This window comes from Archocentrus centrarchus, chromosome 13 (genome assembly GCF_007364275.1).
Source record: "Archocentrus centrarchus isolate MPI-CPG fArcCen1 chromosome 13, fArcCen1, whole genome shotgun sequence".
NCBI lineage: Eukaryota > Metazoa > Chordata > Actinopteri > Cichliformes > Cichlidae > Archocentrus > Archocentrus centrarchus.
In genome coordinates this window covers 8817726-8843980 of record NC_044358.1, presented here as the reverse complement: position 1 = coordinate 8843980, position 26255 = coordinate 8817726, and the positions used below count along the sequence as shown (strand labels likewise).

General features: G+C 42.4%; 1 protein-coding gene across 1 annotated transcript; it reads right to left on the bottom strand.

The window, feature by feature from the left end:
* Positions 1 to 613: 613 nt before the first annotated feature.
* On the bottom strand, positions 614 to 24659 carry dlc (deltaC). The gene is made up of 10 exons (XM_030745319.1): positions 24406 to 24659; positions 23715 to 23957; positions 23460 to 23520; positions 22932 to 23189; positions 21721 to 21909; positions 18058 to 18227; positions 17188 to 17404; positions 3895 to 4630; positions 3492 to 3606; positions 614 to 1959 (listed from the first exon to the last, which is right to left on the bottom strand). The coding sequence occupies exons 1-10, from the start codon at positions 24454 to 24456 to the stop codon at positions 1954 to 1956; spliced, it is 2046 nt and encodes a 681-aa protein (XP_030601179.1). The 5' UTR covers positions 24457 to 24659; the 3' UTR covers positions 614 to 1953.
* Between the last annotated feature and the right edge of the window lie 1596 nt (positions 24660 to 26255).

The following is a 26255-nucleotide window of genomic DNA, read 5'->3' as shown; positions in this document are numbered from 1 at the left end:
CATCTGCCATTTATTTATTAGGAACTGCCAGAAAAAGTAAACAAATATGAATGCAAACAAATAAATGCATTCATACTTTAATAAATTAAAGAGGAATCAAAACAAACATACTTTAATTATACAAAAGCTCTTAGTAATGTTTGTACTGGGCTAAATGATTATTATTAGATCATTACAAATATATTAATTAATGCCTAAAGTTATTTTTATTGCCATTTTTGATGCATTGAGTAGCACTGTTTTTAGTCCTTTATTATTTATTAGTCTTTCAGTATTTTTTTTGATTTAATGGCATCGTTAAGGCGTTTCGTATTTTGGCAGTTTTGGGCCTCCATATAAAATAAGCTGTAGGTTTGGTTTAGCGTCACCTACAGATCAGATCCCAAATTTAGTTTCTAGACCTGGAAAAAAGGGATGAGCAGCATAAAGGCGGGGATGACATGCTAAATACAGAAAAGGCTTTGCATCATTTTTACTGCACAAAATTAATTTTCTTCTACCACAACATTTCAGTTCAACTTCCTGACCAACAGAGAGAAAGAAAACACAGTACAAATATCATTAATATTATTTTCCTAATTTATTTAAGAAAAATATATATTTCTTGATTCCGATGGAGACATTAGGCACATTAACATAGACATATATACAATTCTCTTCATAAATACAAAACTATTTACAAAGGGTAAAATTAAATAGGAAAACGTTCTTCTGGAAGATATGTACACATTGCATTGTTCTCTTAAATTAATGAAGATAATACAAAGATACGTCTATATAGGAACAATACATATTTTTGGTATTGAATGGATTATTAAAAAAATAAAAGGAATAAAAACTCTCTTTGGAGCTCTTCACTGATATACATTTTTTTCTTTAAATATAAAAGAGAAACACCCAGTCAGTCGTGTCACTGTTTGATCGACTCACCAGGTCAGCAGTGGTTTCATGAAGGCAGCTTTGAAGTTTAGCTTTTTGAGTAAAAGAAAAATAAAACTCTAACAGCTATGACAGCAGAGAAAAGGTGGGGAAAAACAGACCAGTAAGATGAATCCAGCTCAGCTGGTCTCTGGCGGGTTCGACTTTGCTGATTATCTGACAATTCATGAGATGGAAGGGCAGGAAACAGCTGATTGTTAACAAAGGAACAAACTCTCCACAATTCACCTGAAACCTCATTTACACTAGGATTAAAATCCAGGTGTGAAGGCAGCTCTGGGTTTGTAAGGCAGGATTTGAACACAACTTACCATAAAAAAATAAAAATAAAAAAAAAACTTCCTGTCTTCTGGGAGGACATCAGACAGTGAGGGTCTCAGTCCCAATATTGGCTTTAAGTCCTTCTGATGTTTTTAAAAAAGAGGCACTTCAGATTTTGTAGGTTTGGACAGTGATTGTGAGGCTGATATCGTTCTTACCGAACAGGCCGCGATGTGATGAGAAAAAGTGGATGATAGAAGTCTATCCGGCCCAGCTTCCAGATGAATTATCTGTGGAAAGGTTCAGGCTGCTTGACCTAAAAGAAAAAATTGTCTCCCATTTCTGTGAGTGGGTCCTCTGATTGTGAAATTAGGGAGCATAGCTAAGGCACCTATCTTTCCGATTGGTGGACAATTCACATCTTTTTGATCACGTTGTATCCAAAGAAGATTAAGAAAGAGTGCAGAGACAGGAAAACAATGTTAAGATTTAAAGGATGAATAGTGCAAATGATGTCAGATGTTCAGTCTTTCCTCTCGTCTCCTCACTGTCATCTGAACATTGACAGTATCCAAGCAGAAAAAAAAAAAAAAAAGAAGTCATTTCTTTTTGTTTTTCTCCGTTGAGCAGCAGTAATAAATATTAAATAAAAAATGTGTGTACAATAGATCCTCTGGGTGTACTGTCCTGGACAAAAAGCTTTCAGGCCCTCAGCGGAAAAGATCCTCTGCTGGTGGTCTGAAAACTCTCAGGTTATACCTGAGAACGAGACAGAAAACAGCGGTTAGTCATCAGCATAGGGCATTACCTCAGCTCGTCATGAACCTAATTCATGGAGAAGGATGACAAAAAAAGAATAAATATTAATGAGTGTTTAACCTCTTCCACCTGGAGGCACTGGGACCAGTCCGTACCTGTTAGAAAAAGCAACCGCCACCATTTTTCAGTTTGCACTTTCAGTGAGGAGGCCACCTAGAACAGCAGTGTTTAAAATGGACGCAGCATTGCTGTGTTTCATTGCTATTGCATCAGTTGTTGTGGAGTTGCAGCTGCAACAGATTCAGCAACATCAGTGTTGCTGATTTTTATTTTTTTTTTAAATGAGAATAAGTAGACTGGATTTCTAATGTCTTGCAAAAGTCTCATATTTAAACTGCAGTCGACCAAATTAAGAGATTTTCAAAAGTGTTAACGTTCAAACGAAAGACATCCAAAAACAAAGCAGTGTCGAGCAGAAGGTGCATCAACATCACATTACTGCAAATGATCAGTAATAATATTGAGATGCCACAACTGTGAGACTTAAATTGCAAAGCCCACATGAAGATGAAGCTGTGGGGGGTGAACATGGGACAGACTGGGGTTTGTTTCCCACTGTGAAGCTAAAAGAAAAAGTGGAATTATTATTTTTAGACTCAGTCGAGCAAGTTTAGACAAAAAAGAAGTCGATTATGTGTTGAATAAAACATAAAACAGCCCACGTAGTATTAATAAGCTTTCTCTGGGGCAGAAATATTATGATAATAATAAAAAAAAGAGATAAATAATTTGCATATTAAAATGAGTTCATAACAATTTTTTCTGAAACTCCTTGCGGCTATAAATGATTTTTCTCATTGCCACTTTTAGAAGAAACACCATTACTTAGCTTTTTCAAATTTAGATTATTTTTGCACTGTGATCAATTACCAATCAGCACAAAATAGCTGTGTCATCATCATCGAAGTCAGGATTTGGACTATAACAATAACATTTTATGGTTCTCAAGTAATTTGTATGGCAATATTAATTAACCTGTAAAGAAAGTAATAATTGATGAATGATTGATGAGTTGTCTGTTCTTGGAATGCTGAGCTAAGAGATGCCACAGAAAACCCATCTGAGCCATGCATTCTTAAACTTTATGCTGTCTACAGCTTTACATATTTAATCATTTCCATGCCATCGGTCACATGTCTGCAGAGACACTCTAAAACATTAAATTAAACTGATTCAGTTTCTTCTTAAAATATTACTTACAGGGTTTTTCTCCTGTTTTGTTTTGAGTTCGGGTTTGATCAAGACAAGTTTAGTTTTACTTCCTTAAACTTTCAGAGAAAAATGGAAATTCAAATTCAGTGTCAAAAAACATAACAGAGAAGATTCAGATGTGTGAACTTTCAACCTCAAACTCGCTGTTTCACTGCCGCGCTTCCATTACCACAATAAATCCTTTTAATAAGGAGATGACTGGTCTGATGGAGCCGAGTCAAAAACAGTGAGATAAATACTCGTGTGGTTGGGTTCCTCACCTCAGTAGCAAACACACACTGTTCCAGCTGCTCTGGGATGATGAACACTGAGTGATACAGACTGTCCTTTGAAAAACTGAGAGGAGGGACGATGACAGGCGGGTCGCATTTCTTACTGTGAGAGAAAACAAGAGAGAGAGAGAGAGGCAGAGAGAGAGAGGCAGAGAGAGAGAGAGAGAGAGGAGGTTGGTCCAGCAGCAACAACAAAGATTTTGACAGCACGACTCAGTGAAGGTGTGCACCACTCTGGACTGATCAGATAAGAGACGACAAACAAGCTGTGATGTGTTTGAATAAAACGAGACAGAGAGAGAGAGAGAGTGCAGAAGGAAAAAAGGTAAAAGAAACAAAGCATGAAACCACAAACAGATACAAGATAACTATCAAACCATCAGGTCCTTACAGGTCAAACTTGTTCTTGCCCAGGTGCTGCTCCTCTCTTGCCAGGTTGTAGTCTGCCATTTTGTTTTTAAACATGGCCGCGTTGTCACTGCCCTTCTCCACCAGTGCTACATCCTTATTGGACATTTTAAGAGGAGCTCCTGGGAGGAGAAAGGCCTCCTTCTCCTTTAGGCTGCCCAGAGTTGCTCCTGGTAAGCTCCCATTATTGGGTGATCCTCCGCCGATCACTGCGTTGCGGTTGTTCACCGTCTCCAGGTCATTTTTCACCGACGTTGAAAGCAATCTTAGCTCCCTGCCCCAGCGGAGATGACGCAGAATGAAAATGGCAGCGCACACCAGCAGGAAAAATGTCACTATTCCGAGGGCTATAGCAGCAATCATGGCTGCAGGAGCGTCTCCATTGGTGGGTGGTTTTGTAGTGGGCTTGAAGAAGTACTCGCAGCGTGCACCCATGAAATTTGGTGGGCATTGGCACACGGGGCCAGTAAAGTGGGTGAAACACGTGCCACCGTTTTCGCATGGGAACTGGTCACAGAGGCTGGTGCGCACCGTGCAATCCCTGCCGGAGAAACCGAGGGTGCACGTGCAAGTGTAGTTGTTGACTCTGTCGAAGCAGGTGCCGCCATTCTGGCAGGGGCTGCTGGAGCAGTCATCAATGTTGGTCTCACAGCGAGAGCCGGTGAAGCCTGCCTTACAGCGACACGTGACACTGTTACCAAAGTCCAAACACTGAGCACCTGCAGACAGAAAGCAGACAGGTGTGTTTTAATAAAACACACAACTGAAGGAAGTTGAACACCTGAATGAAACAGAGCAACTGATGCTGGATACACAGAACCACCTGGCAAGATAAAGGAAGAGGGCAGGTGTTTTTTTTGTTTTTTTTTAAAAAACTGATCAGATAAACCATCCATCTACTATAGGCTAATGTCAACCAATCACAAGATGGCAAGCGCTCAAAGAGAAAAAACAAGCCCAAGTCTGAGGCGCTTTTAATCTATCAAGCAGTGTGTTATGTGGGTGGCAGCGGCGCAGCGGGTAGGTGCTCCCCTCACAGCTGGAGGTTTGCTGGTTCGAGTCTCTGTCTGAGCGCATGCTGTCGTTGTGTCCCTGGGCAAGACACTTAACCCACATTGCCTAAGTGTGAATGTGTTTGGCGGTGGTCAGAGGGGCCGTAGGTGCGAACTGGCAGCCACGCTTCTGTCAGACTGCCCCAGGGCAGCTGTGGCTACATTAGTAGCTTACCACCACCAAGTATGATTGAGGTGCGAATGAATAGTGCATGGAATTGTAAACCGTTTGAGTACCTTGAAAAGCACTATATAAGTCTAAGGCATTATTATTATCATATGTAACCAGATATTTAGTTATCTTGGTAGATGAAGGAAAATTTGCAAAGGAAATTTTTTTAAAAATGTGTAGAAATTACTTTTAGTAGATTATTGGACCTGTTTACAGGCTGAAATCATTTTTTATTATCAGAGCAGGACAAAATAGTGAGAAAGTATATTTTAATGACTCATATCACCACTGATGGTTTGAGATGACCAAAGAAGGTTCTAAATTTGTGACAAAATAAAACATTACAGTGTCATCGACATATAACAGAGTAGAAGAAAATGCAAAGGACCTGAAATGTTGCCTTGTGGGACTCCTATAGAATAGAATAGAATAGAATAGAATAGAATAGAATAGCTTTGTTGTCATTATGTGTCACATATAATGAAATTACAGGTGAGACACTTCCAACAGCAATTTGAAAGTAAGCATAAGTTAGAGAAATAAGGTTACTGCTAAATACTTTTGTGTGGGATCATGAGATGGCTGAAAATTTCTATATCTGAATTCCACTGAAATGTTAAAGTGAGAATGTGCCTAAACTTCTGTTCACTGGTAAATCTCAGTTGCAGTATGTAGACTAGAAAAACTGGGGATCCAGAAGAGAGGAGGCTAAACCACCAAAGGCAGTGAATTGAGATGAAAACAGCTTTCTCAAAAACTGATAAACTGTAATAAATTAAGTTAAGTAGAACTGCTGACTGCAGAAACAAAACACTTTGTAATCTCTCCACAAAGAAGCAAACTCCATCTGGACGGAGGACGGACGAGCCGGGGCAGAGAGAAAGAGGGGAATAAACGTTATTACAAAATTTCCTCACAACAGATGCCCCTCATCAGGAGAGAAACATGTGTGTGATTAGAAACATCCTGAGAAGCTGTTTTCCAGCACCAGGAAGTCACATGACCTGCCAGAAACGTGGGCTATAAAATCTAAATAGCCATATCTGCCATTTAGTCATTTTTCTTCTCTCAAAAAGAAGATGCACGTCACAAACTAAACACTGTTTACCACAAAATTTTAATTAACTTAGTTCAGTTGAGATTTAAGCTCTAAAACCAACATTATCAAATCAAAGGAAAAGGAAGGAAACTCATCCTGCAGCCATGTATGGGTTTACTTCGGGGTGTTCTTCGGAATTCAAACTGCAGACTATCCACTGTAAAAACAGAGCCATATTTGGTTGTTCTGTGTTGCAACACTGCAAACAGAGCACAGCTTCATCCATCAGGCAGCAGTTATGGCGGTGTTTTTTTTTTTTTTCTCCCTGTCAGGCTCACTGAAAAGCAGGAATGACTGCAGATTGAAGATAAGCAGACAGCAGTTTCTACATGCTAATGAGGACGCCGGGGAGAACCAAAGGGTCCAAAGGGACCCCCCTGAGAAGTGGGGGTCAATCATAGGCCAGTGATAACTGTTTTTAATTGTAAAATTCTGAGATATGGTTCATTTCGTAATGACAGATCTGCCAATGGAGTCGTCTGCTCCTGATTATCCGACTCCTCGTGAAACAATAAGCTGACTGTTGGCCCACCTCGCATGAGAACAGGTTTCTTCACCAAGGCAAAGAGTGGGTGAAATGCTCCTTTCCTGCTAAATCTTTTTTTTTCTCTTCCTTACAGGCACTCATCATTTGTGTCACAACATCATAAATATGTTTATCTGTACATTTAAAACTTTCTGCATGGTTCATTAATGAGCTGGTAGAAAATTCAGAACATCTTGAATTTTACAGCCAGATTAACATTAAGAAATCTGAACTATAATGGGTTTGTTGTCTTTTCCCTCTCGCGCACATATGGTGATCAACCACAACACTAAAACCACTGACAGAACGAAAAACATCATCTCATTAAAGTGCAGTTTTCTGCTGGAAAGCACTGGTTCACCAAAACCTTTTTTGCATTTCAATCTAGGTCTTAGCCACAGCACTCGCCGACGGCAGCAGTCTCTACCGGCATCCCGGTGCCATCCACCACAGGACACGTCTAGTGGGTCAGAGCTGTTTTAGGAGTGCAAGGAGGACCTGCACAATATCAGGCAGACAGATTTGATGTTGGTTTACTAAGAAAGAGTAATTTCTCAAAACACCTGCAAGCTTGCAAAAAATGTTTTTTTTTTAGCTGTAGTTCCTATGAGTGATTAATCCATGTTTGGCGCTCTGACTCTTTATGTCAGCAGTGAAGAACACGTAAGACCTGTTGTGGAAAATAAGTCTCATTTTCAGGTTTATCAGTCTCCTTTATTAACACAAACATGAGGAGGCTGCGGATGCATCAGAGGAATATGACAGGTTGTGAAAAAGACAAGGATGCTTTTATACTGTTTCTGAATACTCCCTTCTGTCCTTAAAACCTTCCTGGAATTAACACTGGTGAGGATATTTTTATCTAATACCCCAGCTAACCCCAGACATCTTGTCTCTCTGGCAAGGGCGTGATATCTCCAGAAGTCGCCAGTCCCCACTATTATATATAAAACAGATGATTACACACGAAACATTTTGAACTAAATCACGTGCAAAAGTCTTGAATCACCACCATTTCTTTATATTTTGCTGGGAAAATAAAAAAATCAATGCAGGGACTTACTGCAAAAACAGTTTGCACAGTTCTAACCTGAACCCTCTGAGGCAGCTTTCTCATCATTCCTTTAAGCAGTGTTCAGGAACAGTTCTCCAGGTGTCTTGAAGAACAGTCAAGGCTCTTCTTTGAATGCTGGCTTCCTTCCATTCTCTGTCAAGATGATCCCACACTGCTTCATTAATGTCGACGTCCGGGCTCTGGGGAGTCCAATCCGCGGATGACAGTGACCCACTGTGTGTTTTTCTATCCAGGTGTGTTTTCACTGCACTGGCCGTGTGTTTGGGATCGTTGTCATGATGAAAAATGAAGTCGGTGCCAATCAGACGCTTTCTTGTTCTTGTGTAATGTGGCAGACCTCAGCCTTTTCTCCCTGTTTCCCTTTCTTAAGAATGGCTTCCTGACAGCCGCCCTTCCACTGAGACCATTTCTCATGAGGCTTCAGTGAACAGCAGATGGATCAGCTGAAGGGCCAGGCTGCCACTTCACTACACACCATGGTGAGATATGGCATGTTTTCAGCTAACAGCACTTTAGGAATAAACTTGTCGGTGCAAAAAAAGCTATTTTATGTCTGTCAAATTGTTATCTTTGGCATTTTTCACAGATTCAACTAAAGAAATGAGAACAAACATGTTTCTGTGACAGGCTGCTGGCAACCAGGTGCCTAATGATGCAATTTAAAATTGGTTATTTGCTTAGCTGTTATGTATAGACATAATACTGGTTCATTCCTTGAGTCAGGTGTATTTTTTATGCTTGAGTGATTCATAGGTCAGCAGCCAATATCCAGAAATGTATATGAAAGTCCAGCTGCTTGGAAGCAAAATATAAAGGAATGAGGGGTGGCTCAAGACTTTTGCACAGCACTGTGAATAAATCATATAAGTAAGATTGTTGTTTAGTGATATTTTTGTCCAATAAACTACAATTTTCATGCTTTGGCGGATCAGCAGGTATGCCTGGATACCATCAGTACCAAAAAGAGTTGAATGGATATTTAACTATAAAGCCTTCAAACAAACAGCTAATGATGACGCTGATGGCTGGTATGTTGGCTATGATGGATTATCGATGTGGAGAATACTGATGCCTTGAAAGGAGAAATCAAAACTCTCACTGTATGTTTTGGAAGCATTCAGCTGTTATTTAAAAAGTTTCTGATTTATGTCAGCTGAAATAAATGAGCACAAACACCAGTCCAGGACTTCTCAGCCATCACATACACAGGCCTACATATATTTGCGTGCCACTGCGAGTCAGTTTTATGATTATCTTGCTGTTGTGAAGCTCTTGCCTGCATTTCCAGGGAGAAATGAGCCGTGGATCACCCGGCTGCTGAAAGCTCTATCAGACAGTTAGCTGCTGGCAGCAGAGCTGGATTCTTGACTAAGCTAAGGGTGAGTGCAACTAGGCAGTTAAAAAAAACGAAAGAAAACTGAGCGTCTCTAGAGCTGCTGCAGAAACAGGTTTGTTTACGACGGCGGCGATGAGGACTGAATGTTTGCTGTTGTGTGGGAGATGATGAGACATGTTCAAGAGCTCCTACGCAGCAATCCAGGGACTCACACAGCCACAACATTAACACCACTTGCAGGTGTGTTAATGACTAACATTGATTACACTGACCTACTGCTGCAAACCAATCACACCCTGCGCATTGCAAAGACACTCCCGGATGGCAGCAGTCTCTTCTCTGTGTCAACCCAGCTTCCAATATGATCAAACATCCACAGAGGCCCCCGAACCACTGCCAACATCCCAGAGCCAGACACCACATCTGTGCCCCGGTGATGCTGCGTTGGTGGCACAAAGAGGGATCTACACAAAACTTGGCAAGCATCCTGATGTATGTGTTAGATTACAAGGTTTGAACACCTGAGATCCAGGTGTGTGTACAGGAACACGTAGGAACTTTTAACTTTGCATCCTAAAGTCCAATCAAAGCAGTAATTACTCAACCACTCTGACTGAAATCTTTCCAAATGTAGACTGAAGGTCAGCTGCTTACATGGAACTGCAGTGTGGGCTTTATACACACCAACAGCTGCCTGACATGAACAAAAGTCATGAAACTGTGGCGCTAACGTGGTTCCGTATTCTGCTGCCATCAACGCCTGTAATAAGAGTCTGTGTTCAACATAAGCTTCTGCTCAGAATCCGGTGAAAGAAACATGGTACAAGGTACCAAGGCACAAATTTTCATGTGACGGGTTTATTTTGATTTTTCTTTATGCCGCTGATTAAAATATGCATGTCTGCAGATACTTATGCAGAGCATTATTTTTCATCTTGGGCCTTTAAAATCATGTTGAGGACCTCTACCTTGAGGAGGAAGATTGATGTTCCTCTGCAGCAACAAATCTGATGTCATGCTTCATCAGCTGAAATATAAACCCAGAAACATGAACACAGTTCAGCTACTTTTGTTCTCTCCAAGCCTTCGTGCCAATTTGGCAGCACAGAAATATTTGGGTTAATAATAAAAATAACAAATGACAACATAACCATTCCCAGGAAAGAGCCGGGACTGGTAATTCATGTTCTATCACATCTGAAATGCTCACTGTGAGGTTTGCAGGGGTTTTACTGATGCAGGACAAATGTGTAATTAAACCCGCTCCAGCCTCTGCACTCGGGGCAAGACTGAGCCGAGCCCCTTTTGCGTCATTGCAAATAAATGCATTTTATCTAAGCATGCAAACTGCAAATAGTGATATTCTGAAAGCCTCTGCCAAATTGGCTATCTCCAGTGCATGAATTTATTGTAGTGAGTGCTTACAGATGGCTTGTGTGATTCTCATTTCTAACAAAAAAAAACAAACCAAACAACCATAAAACAAAAAATGTGCAAAGAAAGCGTGCAAAATGCCTCTATTTGTAGGGACATAATTTACACTGTGGGGTTCACTTTTAATCTTTGGCTGACAGTACAGTGAAGAAGGACAGGAAAATGGGACTGAAGCAGGGCAATGACATGCCGAGCATGACCTGGCCACCCGGGAAACAATCCCAACCTTTCAACTGTGGAGGATGCCCTGAGAAGAAAGTATGACACTCATAACTGGAGAACAGTTTGTATGTTAATGTTTCCCATTAATTTTACATTTTAAAATCACCTCAGTCATTGTTAAGAGAGGGCAGTCAGTGCATATGCTGTTTGTTTTTCCATCTTTTATTCACAGTGTTTCATTTTTCTAAAATTCTTTTGAATGTCACATAAATATGTTTGCTTTACTTTAGACTTGCAATCTGGACCTTTATTTTGAAATCTGGAAATACTGCCGCTGGCAACAAAGTTTTACACTGAAAAAAGTTTAGATACTGAAAGGCCGAAGACTGGTGTAAGCAGGAGTTGGTGGAATCGGTGAACTATGCAATAAGCTGGTCTGTGACTGCGATGAAGATGGAGGCAGTGAAAATACGGATGCAAATGACTGATCTGAATAATAGCTTAGAGTTAGCTTAGCGTTAGGAAGCGTAGTAGTGTTAGTGGTGGTGGTTTGATTGGAAGAGGCAGGACAAGCGGTGCAGACAAGAGCTGCTGAGAAGTGGTTTAAGCTCATTTTGGACTTTAGGGAAGGGATGATATGAGGAATGTTAGCACTGACATGGAAACTCGAGGAGAAAAACCAGCAAAATACACAAAGGTCATTAACCTTTATAAGTGACTTTATCCAGCATGGATCTGCTCCAACATCAGTCCTTTTTAGCTCAGCTGTTCTGAAGAAAAAGTCGAGCTCTTGTCACAGCCTTTGCACCATCAGTGGCAGCAGCGGCGTTCAAGCTAGACCACTCAAAGTTTACACAGGTCGCAGAACTGTCGCTGTGCTAACACAGAGAGACAGACAACCACCCACACCTGTGGGCAATTTAGAATCACCAATTAACCTAACCCCAGTAAGTGCATGTCTTTGGACTGTGGGAGGAAACCGGAGTACCCGGAGAAAACCCAAGCAGACACGGGGAGAACATGCAAACTCCACACCTTGCTGTGAGGCAAGGGGAGGTGGTGCTAACCACTGCACCATCTTGCTGCCCGTCATTGCATTTTGACCAAATTATCCCCCTTTTTGGACTTGAACACTGACCAGAACTTCTATACAGGTCAAGGTAGCCCCATCAAATTTTACACACTCGTTCACTATCACAAGGGCTACATTCTGACCCAGGGCCAGCACTGGGCCCCCTCCTCCTTATGAACCCAAAACAGACAAAGAAAGTTACAACCAGACAGGCCAGTATCATGAAATAATCAGCCAGTAACACAATTTGGCTAGGTTGTGTTTGTCAGTACACACCAAGAAGAAGCCTAACCCTGAGCACAACCATGATCTTTTTCCTGTGCAGTTTAACACAATCAAATTTTGTAGCTGTGCCACATAGTATGAGACCTAAAGTGGCACACAGTAACATGCTATCACTTTAAATTAGACCTGCTACAAATGAGTCACTAAACCACACAACAAACCACTGCTCTTGGTCAGCAGTCCTGATGCAAACAGTGTTTACAAAGGAGAGATTCATACACCTCCATCTGCACAGATGATGCACGGTCATACATTTATGTTTTCCTGCGACTGTCCTTCCACTAAAAGTCACGCATATAAGCTGTTATTACAATTTACAGTTAAGTTTTAAAGTTAACTCTCAGATATCTGAATCATCCTTGGTGATGACCTCAGTGCTAACTCTGACCCTAAGCAATCAGAATATGTCATTTTTGCTTTTATTAAATTGCTCTCCCATGTGTTGCCAATCAGGGAAGAAAGAAGTAATCATTCTGACTGAAATGCATCAAAAGTTATTACATTTTTTTTTCTATAAACGTCCGTTTTCTCCAAACTACACAGTTAGGCCTCAGAGGGTTAAGCAACCCTCTGAGCACGTCTAAAACATTTCTGGTGTCTTCACCTTCATCATCATTGAGGTTAACGCTTTAAAACGGTCTCTTTTAACAGGACTGATCTTTCACTGAAGCTAACCCGCGAGTGAAAACGAAAGTAAACACTGAGTGAAAATGAAACTCCCGTGTATCAGTCAAAACTCAACTCTGGTGTGTTTGTGTGCGCTGCAGTTGCTCACTTTTCATGTGTCATCATTAATTATTACACCAATCTGTTCATGTAGTGTATTGATTTATCGCACTATTTAAATTAAAGATTAACTGATGGATGGTTTAGCCTTTCAGGATGTACGGGCATTAAGTCAAAGTCACCAAACAGCAAAGCAAAGCTGCGGTTACACAAAGATATCAGAGCGCAGTCACAGAAACAGGAGGGTGAGAACAGCAAATATGAGTGTAACCGAACTCAGATAACCTCAGTCCTGAACCTGCATGGAATCAAAAAAGCAGTCAGACTGGACTCATTCCTGCACCTTTAACCCCTCGCTGCTACATTTTCAGCTGTAGTAACCTCACTCACAGATTTCCCCCCCTTTAGTTGCACAGACACAAAGAGCAGGAAGAGTCTGGAGAACAAATCCAATATTTAACTTTCATGCATTCTGTGCATGCGAGTGTGGAGTTGCTTCATTGTTTACATGAATGGCAGCCACCTGCAAGTCTGAACATCTGCAGAGTCACCGAGTATCTCTGGGTTGTATCAGCCGTCTGCGCTCACAGCGTGTTTTTAACTCACAGATAAGCGGCTGCTGTCATGTGGTTCAGGTTTTTAAAAGAAAGTCTTATCTGGCAAGTACAAACACGACTGCTGAAAAAAAAATAATAAAGCAGAACCTGCTGCGCTGTTTGTATTCAGTTTGCAGCATCAATTCAGGGAGCACATGCACACAGGTACGGCTCAGCCTCACCGACACACACATATATCAAATGCAAATTGCTGATGAACAGATGCATTCAGGTTTGGGGGGGTTTTACTGGAACCTTTTTAGAAGAGGGAAAATGAATGACTTGCTTATCACATCTAAGGCTCTGCTAACATTCATCACAAATACCACAGACATCAACAAACTGCTGTGCATTAGTGAATTAGGCTACGGGTTAGTCAATGTTTGATTTCCAAGGTATTCGAACAGAGAGGCCAAGAACTGAACACAGAAACGAAACAGGTGGCAAAGTCTGACACATCTTTGCCATCAGCAAAGGTGGAGGGAGCAAACCAAAAGGTTCTTGAGTTTAAGGTTTAGGATCTCTTTGGCGAGTGTGTGCTGAGCCCAGACAAACACAGTCAGCCCAGGGTGTTTTTATTCTGGGGGAGACCAGCACAAGCACGCGGAGAGCGCACAAACTCCACACAGAAGACACTCTAACCACCGAGACACATCCGCCAATCAGATCAATGCACCTCCCTCAAAGCGTCATGCCTGCAACCAGTCGCTCAAACGCGATTTTACAGAGTGGAGTTTGTTTACTAGCTCATCGAAATGCTCGATGCCCACGCTGAGGAAACATCTGCAGGCTTCAGAGGATGTGTCAGAATAATGTCAAAATATGATGGAAAAGTTATCAAAAAAAACAATCAAATGCAACAAGTTACATCACTGATGAGGTAGCAAAATAGTTAATTACTTCTTACCTTAACTACAGGGTAAATAACACTGTGTAATGTTACATTTGAGGCAAAGCTGTGTGAAAACGTTGCCGCTCTGCACAGTCATGTCTCAAACTCCCACTCTCACCTTGAGGCGACTGTTTGTTGTGATTTGACGCTATATAAATAAAATTGTACTGACTGTCAGACAGATGTCTGTGATTGGCCCAGCACAGGTAAGGACAGGTGGAAATGCAAGCACGAGCTCTCAGACTCTCACTAAATTTCTTCTGTCTTGAATGTTCTTCTTTCAATATTTAAGCCTCACGAAGCTCCCAGTTTACAACCAGTGAAGCTTCAGGACGGGAACTCCAGAGATCAGCACTAACAGCTGTCAGATGACTTAAACATCTGTCTCTGAGGACAGAGAGCCACATCACACAGGACTAACTGATCAGTTTGGGGTATAGTACAATCTGTGGTGCAATCACACCATTGATGTAGTGCTGTTCACCCACTTTGACACTAGTTGCTAAATGTGCGGTGGCTTTGACAGAAAAGTGGAGCTGCACATGAAGATAAAATAGGTTAAAGATATCCCATCAACAGAATCATGTTTAACCTAGCTTATACACAGCGATGAATGATTTATGCTTGATTAGTCGACATATGGCAGCATTAGCTGCTTTTCTAACTTTTTTTTTCCAAGCTGTTTTTTTATTGTGTAAACAGGTACAGCAGATTAATGAGACGCATTAACAGTTGGAGTTTTTGTCTAAGAAAAACTAAAAACACCCGGCGTGAACCCGGCGTTTTCGGTGTATGCCGCGGCCATCGCTGCACCCTCAAACCCTCAGCAGGAAGGTGCAAGCCTCCATACACAAAACCATAAGTCTATGCAATCTTTACAAAGGAAATAGATTTAAAATTATCTCATATGTTTAAATGCTTTTATGCATATTCAAGCATAAAGCAAAAGTATCTTACTATTTCACACACAAGTTCATTGAAACGCACCATAAGCTGTGTGTGTGTGTGTGTGTGTGTGTGTGTGTGTGTGTGTGTGTGTGTGTGTGTGTGTGTGTGTGTGTGTGTGTGTGTGTGTGTGCAGTTTTAACTGCTTCTGTTTGTTCTGTCACTTTATTGAATGACTTGTTTCATCGGGGGGGAAGCATGCGGTGCACACAGCAGCATACACCCTCTCACCGGGGCGCTGAATCACAAAGTGGCTCCACACGTGTGGATTCTGAGAGCTCCGTCAACTGTTTCCTGTTAATTATCAAGCTGACTGCTCATGAGGCTAAACCGACCCTCAGACCACGCCCAGGAGCTCCTGACTCGAAACAGGTGTGGAATCCACCTGCAGCCAGTATTAGTGCATCTCAAGAAATGAGTTCATTTTTTCATAATCTAATTCAAAAAGGTAAACTTCCATATATTCTACATTTATTACACATGAAGTGAAATATTTCAAGCCTGTTTTAATTTTGATGTTTACGGCTTATTAGAGTATTTCAAGTTTGAGTGATTTGCTCTTTAAACGGAATAAATATCTATAATAAATCTCTTGGTCTCGACAGAAGGTCGCTGCTGAAAAGGCCGCCTGCTCACAGAGTGCTGCACGGAAAGATGACTGGAAGGGGAAACGTGAGACAGGAAAACAGGGACGGTCGCTGCCTTCAGGGGACTGTCAGAGAAGTCATTTCAAGAACTTCACAAGGAGTGGACTGAGGCTGCTGTCAGTGCATCGACAGCCGCCGTTCAGACAGGACAGGAGCTTCAACTGTCCTGATATCACAGCACTCCTGAACCAGAGAGCAGGTCCGAGGCTTCTTACCTGAGTGAGGGAGAAAAAGAACTGGACTGTCGCTCAAGGGTCCAAAGTTTTCTTTTCAGATGGAAGTAAATTTTGCATTTCATTTGGAAATAAAGGTCCTAGAGCCTGGAGGAAGAGTAGAAAGGCAGAGAATCCAAGGTGTCCAGTGTCGAGTGTCCATAGTCTGTAATGATCTGGGGTGTCATGTCGTCTGCTGGTGTTGGTGGTGGTTGGTCAGGTCACTGTGTTTTATCAAATGGGCCATTTACCAGGAGATGTTAGAGCACTTCATGCTCCCATCTGCTGAAAGGTGATGATTGCCAGCCCACAGTGCCAAACTACTACCCAGTGGATTACTGACCATCATCTTACTGTGCTGGATTGACCAGCCAGTTCACCTGACATGCACCCCACGGAAGACAAGAACCACCTGACCCAAAAATACAGTCTGAGGTGTTGTTGAAGTCCAACAACGCCTCAGCAGCTCCATGCTGTGATCCACGGTAAAGGAGCCCCAACCAAGTACTGAGTGTATGAGTGAACATGCTTTTCAGAATTTGGACATTTCTGTATGTAAATCCTTTTTTTGAGGAAATATTCTAATAATTTCATTAAAAATTCAAAACAAAACAGCCTTCAAAAATGTCACTATATGCATAGTAAATATACGAAAGCTTACCTTTTGAATTAAATTACAAAACAAGGAACTTGCTCACAGTATTTTTTTTAGATGCACTAAGATTGGCTGCAGCCAATCTTAGTGCATCTACAAGGTGCATCTGCAAGGTGGATTCAACACCTGTTCAGGATCACCAGCAAGGCAGCCAACCTGGAGGTGTCAGGGACATTTTGCACCGGCGTGAACTGTCAGCTTGAGCAAACATCATTTAATAACTAACTTATTTAATTTTTTTTTAGCTGCACTAATACCAGACAGGCAGCTTAACCCTAAAACTGAATCATTAACTGTGAAATCGAGCTTTGTCACAGATCAGAAGGAGCTGGGTGTTTTTGTGTTTTTGAGGACATGAAGTGCATGAGGTGGGCTACACTCGACTGGTACCGTTAGTGCAGGGGCTGCTGCTGCATCTATCCATCCTCTTCTCACAGTTGGAGCCCGTGAAGTTGGATGGGCAGCGGCAGGTGTACCCACCGGTGTCTTCCTGTATGCAAGTGCCTCCATTAAAACAAGGCCCGTCTGCACACCTCATGGCGCTGATCTCGCAGTTCTTCCCATAGAAGCCCTGAGGACACGTGCACAAGTAATCGTTCTCTAAATCCTGGAGGAAAGATGGAAAGGAGAAAAATAATGTGAGGAGGTGGGAAGAAAACCCCCCGGAAAATGTTCAAGTTTCCTTTTCTCACATGTAGCAATACAGACGCGTCAGCTGCATGACTGGAAATACTGAGAGGAGTTTAGTGAAGGTGCTGCCTGAGTGCCAGTCTATAACCTGCGCTATTTTGCCACCATTGAAATCACACAGACTTCGTACTAACGAAGTGTAAGTACTGTTAACGCTGTGCTATCACAATTTGTGATTTTTAGTGTCGATGATCGGGGTATCATTAAAAAAAAAAAAAAAAGTATTTCTTTCTTTTTCACCAAAGCATGAAGAACTGTGTGCCGACTTTCTTTGTTGGGTGACTGCAAAGACTTTGGACAACAGTTTAAAAAACAAACAGACAAAACTATTTGGTTGAGGGTCATCATCAGTGATAACTCTGGGCTAAAGACAGTTTACTGTCCAGTCTGGTATTTTTATTCTAACATGCAGCTCAACAAAGAAAAGCTCTGAGCTGCAGTGCATGTCAGAAACCAGGTAACGGCAAGTCATTTCCAAAATGACCAAAACCTGAAGATGAGCTCATGAAACTGGCCTCAGTAAAGCAGTTTGACTGGAGGCGGCTTCATCGACTCTGCTCTTTGACTTACATTGCAGCTGCCGCCGTTCCTGCAGGGGTTGCTGTCGCACTCGTTGGTTTCGATCTCGCAGTCTTTGCCGGTGTAGCCGGGCCGGCAGGCGCACGTGTAGCTGCCCTCGCCGGTGTTGGTGCACGAGGCGCCGTTCTGGCACGGTTTGTGGTTGGTGCAGTAATTCAGGTCTGGAGTGAAGAAACAAGATTATAGTAACAGGAAGCAATGCCGGCCACAACAAGAAACAAAGTAGTTGGGGGGTGTTTTTTATTTAGTGCTTTGTTTGTTACCATAATCCTTTGGTACTGGAAAATTTAACCCCAAACCACACCAAGCTCCTTTTAGGGCCACTAAATTTAAATGCTTTTCACTTAATTATTATGACTGATATTTCTCATTCGATACAGGGACATCCAAAGGCAGGAGATTCTGCTGAAAAATGTAACTTATGTGTTTTCTTGCAAACAGACACTTATGGCATTTATGGTGCCCCTTAAACATGATCTAAATGTTTCAGTCTCAGGAAATTATCAGCACATTTCTGCAGTGACAGATGGATGCAATCTGAAACACATAACTCGTTGAGATCTTTTCTGTTTTGTGCTTCATGTTCAAACCAGCTGAGATAAGTTTGTTTGAAACTGTCAGATTAAAGCATTATGACAGCAGCAGGCAGGTCATTTCATATTCAGAATCACGTTTATTAACAGTTTTTACCTGCAGCTCTCAGACACAGAGCTGCCTTAACCTCTAAACATCCACCAGGTTAGAGGTTGGCTTTGGTTAGCAGTTATCCATTTTTATCAAATTTTTCCCTATTTGGAAATGGAAAAGAAGATGGAAAATGGAAAAGCAAAGTTTCTAATGTATGAGACTTCATTTGAAATGTAACATCTAGTTTCTGAAAAGCTGCCTATTTAGCATGCAGCTATAGCAAAATCAAAGGTATGGCCATAAGTACTAACCTGGAGGATGTTAAGAGGTTACAAATGTTCCTAAAATCTTATGTTTTTAAATTAGACAATGGCTCATAAACATATGTTTCCAGAAATATTTTTACAGAGGTGCAGAATCTGTAGTAAAGGGACCACAGTTTAGGTACCAGGATATTTTTGGGAGTCTGAGTGGCTGAACAGTCACTTTAAAGCAATATTTGGTCCATGTGGAGAGCAAAGGAAAAAAACACATTTGCTCAAATAAAGTCTCAAAACAATTATGATAAACCAGATGATAAATCACATTTTTATAAACAATGACCTGTCCACAAAACAGGACGTCTTGACCAGATTTCTGTCATGTACAGCAGCATCCACAACATACTGACCATAAGGCTAAGGCTTTATGGCAGCTGCACTGGATGGAGGAAAAATTAGTAAATGAACCCAAAGTGGGCGAAAATTAAAGTTCTGTTTGATTAATATTAAATTACAGGGGTAAAGATGTGTGATTAGTATGTAAAGATATGTATCTTGAGCAAACCAAAAAAAAAGGACTGAGGATAGCGCCCTGAGGCACACCGTGGAATTTTTATATCTGAAAAATAAAGCAGTAAAGGGTTGTCCAGGTTCTGCCTGTGCTGGCTTAGAAAAGGACGTGTCCATGTTTTTCAAATGTTATCCTTCTCAGTGCCCTGTGTCATTGTGAATGTTCATAAACACAGTTATAAACTCATTTTATGGACATAATCGGTTTGCATAATGACAGTGAAATTGGTGAATCTTGACTAAATCATATCAAATGCAACAACTGACTACAACTTCAGCTCAACCTATTTATAATTTCTTGATGACTTTGTCTTTAAGTTTGCTTTCATAAACACGTTTCACCTGCTTCTAGAAAGATGACCATCAGTCTAGTGGTGCTACTGAGGAGCCAATCCTCACTTCCCTGATCAAATATTGCACTTTTATCAAAGCATCTCTAAGACACGGACTCGTGTCTTTTGTGGTCGGTTTCATGCGTCACCGATGGCAGCAATAGTGAGATCGTTTTGCCCCCAACTCATGTACGCATGCCTGGTGAGACCCAGAAGTGTCACATTTGAACACAACAGGTCATTTCTCAATGTACAGGGTAATGTTGTGAGTGGGTCTTCTACAGTCCTGCCACCACCACACTCCCACCTCCATATCTGGACCCTGTGGCTCCTTCAAACTGGAGCATTTGCTCTCACTATCAATATCACCACAGCCATTGGGCCAGGGCACCAACACCAAAGAAGACGCCAGCGGCACTGACAAAACGGCAGTTATTTGATGACGTGGAAATAAGAAGAGCTGGAAAGAAGTATTCATTGTTTTGTTTTGTTTTTTTATTAAACTGGCCTTACATAACTGCTTCAACAGGCAGAAGAGTCTACACTTAAACACAGTACATATGGCTGGTGAACCATATCTGTGCATTTTTCTGCATATATGCAGACAATACACAACCATACATCTGAGAAAAATAAAATCCCACAACTCTCTTATAAAATGCAGAAATTCGTCTTTAACGTGTCCAACAATTAATCTTAAATCTGTTTGTATTCTACAGACAAGCAGGGGCAGCAGTTTTAGTCTCTACATGACATCAGTTCTGCTTTTAGCTGCTCCCAATTCTTCTAATTGTACTTTTTTGTTTTTACTACATCTGGTGTTTGAAGAAATTACAGTCGAGTCACTACTGACAAAACTGACTTTGGATTTATTTTCCAGTAAAATTCTTTTAAACTTATGAAATGCTTATGATTATTTTTCACTGCATCATAGAAACATGTAAAAAATAATATCTAAATAGAAACTGGAGCAGAAACACAAAATTTGTGTCAGTGCCAAAACTTTTGACCACGACTGTATCTAATAAAGGGAACAACTACAGAGGTGTAATTGTATGGATTCAAACAACCAAACAGCAGCAGAGCTGAGTGTGTCGGCTGCACCCATAAAAACTCTTCTCTGCCAACCCCAAACAGATGATTCTCTTATTGACTCTTTGGTTTTTCACGGGTGCAGCGCACACACTCAGCTCTGCTGCTCAACCAAGAAGTGTTGTTACACCAAAGAAATCACTGACCAAACACAAATGTCCTTACTTTTTGTGCTTAGTTTATAAAAGTAATAAATTAACTGCTGATTGTGTTCATTGACTGGAAAAGATATGAAGTTAGACGACTTCCATATCAGAAACAACAGTTCAATACTTTCTTTGATTAAAGATAAAATACATTTAAAATGCACTTTTGTTTTTACTTGCTATTTGATGTGATTTATTAAAGGAATCATCGCTTGAGCTAAAATGCATCATTTACCACTTGTTCCAAAAATTATTTTTTCCTAAACTGCCCATCAGAGGACTCAATAAAAGCTGATGTGCAGGCACAAAACATACTTCCTACTTTGGGTTTAAAGTCATGCTGACTTTCTGAAAATGTTAAATTCTTATACACAAACTACTTCACAATTTGCCATGAGACCTGGTGGATTATTTCTATGCAGCTCTGAAAGTTTTACTGAAATGAACAGAAAAAGGAGACGTTATGAATTAGAGTTATGAGCAGGTCATTCTTAGTCAGTAAACTGTCCTGTGTTTGGAACTTCTGTTAGTCTGTCAGCGGGGGGGGGGTGGGGTGGGGGGGTTAATGCCTGAACCTGAAAACCTGTTAACCCGCCTGGCCTGACTCTCCTGGAGGTTTAAGCCCACCTTGGTCGCACAACAGGCCTCCCCAGCCCTCGTTGCAGTCGCACTGCCAGGGCAGCTTGCAGGTCCCGTGTTTGCAGCCGGGGTGTTGGACGCACTCATCGCAGCTCTCACCCTGCCAACCCTGGTGGCACACACACTTCCCGGGAGACTCGCAGACACCGTGCTGCTTGCTGCACCCTGCACAGATGGCTGATGGGAGGAGGAAGGCAGGGAGAGAGAGGGAAGGAGGAAGGTCAAAGAAAGAAAGAAAAGGAGGAAATATTACCATGACTGTGTGTGTGTGTGTGTGTGTGTGTGTGTCACAAAACAGCTTCTCTCCCGTCTCAGAGCCTCCTATCATACAGAAACACACACACGCACGCACACACACACACACACACACACACACAGAGTAGTGTTTACATAACATCACACTGACTTTAATTTCACTTTAACCTGAACCATCACAATGACCTGCCTGAAGCTCACCTGAAAATGTGTGTTCACCTTCAAATACAACGGATAAACACACACACATACACACACACACCTCCCCTAAGGGTGCTTGTTAAGCACTGAACGAAGCAGCTGGCCCACACAACAAAAGCAACACATGCCGTCTCCTTTCACGCAAGGCAGCGCACATTAAGCCGCAGCGCGTGTCCCCTTAAAGGCGGGCGGGCCTGGGGCCGACTGGGGGCCCATTGTTGAGCTCAAAACAAAAGGAGCAGACCACAGAGCCACACACACACACACACACACACACACACACACACTGGAAACGACAGAAGCTCTAAGGTCTCTTTTTTTTGTCCCCTGCAGCCACCAGTGCCAGCGGTGGCGCTGACAACTGCTTGACTTCACAATTTCAAGGCCGCCAAGGGTCCCATTCTTTACCCCCTCACCCCCCCATCTTAAGAAACGTTAGGATAAAAATGGAGGGAGTTCATGAGGAGGAGGAGGAGGTCACTACTGTAAGAAAACAAGAGTTCGCTCCTGATTTGGAGCCAATTTTGGTGCTTAACTGAGCATTTTTAGTATTTTTAAAGTACAACAAGAGCAGATAAAAACAGCTTTGCTCATCATTTGGTGACTTTGAGTGCAATCTTAAGTAGGAATGCCACAAATGAATGCCCTAAATTGATATTAAACAGCAAAATTGACTTAAAGGGCCATTTCTGGTTTAAGGTGAGACCTAAAAAAAGCATCACAGAGACACAGATGTTACTCACGCTGTGTGCAGTAGTCTCCACTCCAGCCATCCAGGCAGATGCGGTTCCCTTCCTTGTCACAGTTAAAGTGGCCAAAGGGGTCGTTGCGGGGCCGGCAGTAGGCGGAGCAGGCCTCCCCGTGGTAGTACTCATTGCACACAACATGGTAGGAGTAGTGGAGCTCACTCTGATTGTTAATGTGCTCGCCCTTGGACCAGTCCTCTCCAACGGTCAGCTTCTGGCGGGTGGCCAGCCGGCTGATCAGGTTGTTCTGATTCTCTGGTTGGAAATTCATCATGATAGATAAAAACACTAGTTATGTTTGTCATTTTGATCATCTGTGATGTTTGTAAATATACACGAATAATAAGTTTAAAGTGGGTTCTTCTGCTGTCTCTGGATGTTCACAGATATTAAACATGAGTGGACTCTGTGCTGGAAGATGAACTTTCCAAAGTGCGCTGCGAGTGTGAAGGCTGCATGTGTTTGCTGTGTGTGTTCGCCGTCGCCGCCTACCGGCGCAGCAGCGGTGCTGCAGCAGCAGTTTACCTGTGGACTCCCGTCCTGGAGACTCCGTGTGCCAGGCTTCAATGATCAGAGAGAAAGTGCTCTGAAAGTCAGCGGAAATGAAGCATTTTAGTAGATGATAGCACAGTCCATTTTTGTTTTGTTTTAATTTTTAAGAGGAAAAGTTGCTTCTTTTGTGGATGTTTGTGGCTGAGAATCGTTAAGATTTCAAGTGAAAATGAAAAAAAAAAAATCCTTTGTGATTAACCTGAAACGTGCGCGATTTTCGTCACTTACCGGCCATTTGAAGGGAAACGGCACTCTAATAGGTGCGCTCTCGGAGATGGAGTTGGAGTCGGCGCCGAAGACTTCTGTGAGCGCGGTTCCGTACGTGCACGGCGGCTCCGGGTTAATAGTGAGCTGCGAGTGCTTGAGGCACACGCGGAAAAAAATCAGACAGTCCTCGGACTGGGAGGGACAGATGCCGCGGGAGCTGGTGAAGGAATCGATCTTGAGCTCGAAGACTCCGTCGGAAAGAGCCTGAAGAGGAGGAGGAGGAAGAGGAGGAGGAGGAGGGGGCGGCGGAGGTGGTAAAGAGAGGAGAGAGAGTTCAGGCACTGAGAGTTTAGTCAAAGAAATAATCTGAGGGAAATGCGCAAAATGCAGGCAAAGAAGTACAAATGCATTCAATACTGCAAAACGGTGGAAACAGTTTTCATTTCTGCATCATAAAACTTGATAGGTGTAAATTCTGATTCCCTGTTGCATAATGAACTAGCAACACAGAATTAGAATCAGTAATAAATTAAAAAAAACAAACATCTAAAATGAATAAAATATTAAAAGAGCTCCGTGCGCTGCGCGTAAAAGCTCCCCGCGTCCCTGTGAGTTACATAAAAAAAAAAAAAAACGCAAACCTTTGAGGGTCCAAGAAAAAAAAAAGAAGGAAAATGTGGAGTCCTGCGAATGTGCTCGCACTGCTACTCACCGTCTGCGCCAAAACAAGTAACAGGAGACACGGCAGTAACAAGCGTGCCATGGCGTGTGGGCACCGCGGCGTCCAGAGGTCCGGTGTGATTTAATCAGTGTGGAAAGTCCAAAGGGATACAAAAGGAACCGGAGAGGAGAATGTCACCCGGAGAAATAAAAAATAAAAAGCTCCAGCAGAGTAACGAGTCAGAGGGCAGTCAGTGTTTGCGTCTCCGCGGCGTGGAGAAAAAAGAAACAAACCCAGGAGTTGAATCCGCTCTGTACTGAACTCTGGACCGTAGCTGCTGTTACACCTCCTTTATACCTCAGGGGGTGGGGGTGAGGGGAGGGGTGTGGTAGGAAGTGCGGGGGGGCTGCAAGTCCTCCTCTGCTGATGCTATAATGAGCTCTAATGAGTGACGGTGGTTTAGAACGAAAGAAAAACAAAAAATAACGAATGAAACTCCCTCTGAGGCGAGAGCGAGCCTTTACGCACAGCTGCCAGCAGTTTGTTGTTTTGTACGTTATTTTAATATTTCTTTTTCAGACAGCCTCTTTTTCCAGCACATGCGCAGACACGAAGGCTCTAATTGTTTTATTTCTAATTGGGTCGGATTTGGGAGATTTACACCCTGAAACGAGTGCGAGAAGCCGCGCAGAGGTCGCTTTCGCCAACTGATGGTGTAATTACTGCGCAAACTGGCAGACGCCAAACGCTCCTTGTGCTGCCTCCTCACGGCGGAGGCGCACATTCCGCACACACGCAGTGCTGCAGGAAGCCAGCGCTGCAAGCAAGCGAAGGCACTGCAGCACAAACACCACCAAGACACTTTCTAATGCAGAAACCCGGAGTGCTGCTTTTACAGTCGCTGTGGCTTCACTGTTCGCAAAGTGACTGAGAGAAAGTGCGTCTGATCAAACGCGCCTCTCCTGCTTTCTCTCCCTCGTGTGGTGTGCCGTCCCTCGAGGAGGCAGGAAGGCTAAGATTGGAGTGGGGAGTATGGAAGTCCTGAAGTGCAAAACAGAAGGCAGAAGAACCTGAATGGGTTCTCATAAAGTTTTCAGTGTCAGGAAGGTTAGTAGAACACGTCACCTGGATGGGAGGAGGTTGAGTTCAGTAAAGTGCCACAATTTGACCCATTCTTTTATTTGCGGTGTCTGCTGCACCACTAAGTTTCCTGAAATCTGCTGAGTTCATTAAAACCACCAAAAGATGCTGTTTTTTGTTTTGTTTTTTTGGGAATTTTCAGGCATTCGGTTGATGATGTTTTAATGTTTGCTCCTGATCTTCTGCTAAGTCTTGACACTGCTGGAATTACAGCTACTAGAGCACAGATTAGAAAGTCAATCAGTTGCATTTGTATCACCAGGAATATCTGGTCAGTAAAATAACTTCATGTGATCTGGACAGAAACCGCAGTACTTTCTGCGTCTCTGTCGTCAGGCTGTGGCTCAGCCTGAAAACACAGAGGTGAAAGTTTCAATCCAGTCAAAGATTTCAGAGTTCTGATGTTAGAATTAAACAGCATCAGGAGAGGGATGTGTCCATCACACACCAGCTACTGCCACGCTGGCCACCATGAGGTTAAAGCACCTTTGTAAAGCCATAGATAGATAGATAGATAGATAGATAGATAGATAGATAGATAGACACACAAATAAAATTGAATTGAACTGAATATTGTCTGAGCCATGACGTCTTGTTTAGAAGAATGCCACAGTGGGTACCCACGCCCTCAGCACTGGTGGAAATGGTAACAGGGTTGTAGTGACATCACTGTTTGCGAGTGACATGACCAACGTGGCAACTTACAGCACACTACCTGCTCATTTCCATATTTTTACTCTTGGACTCTACTACAGCAGCTC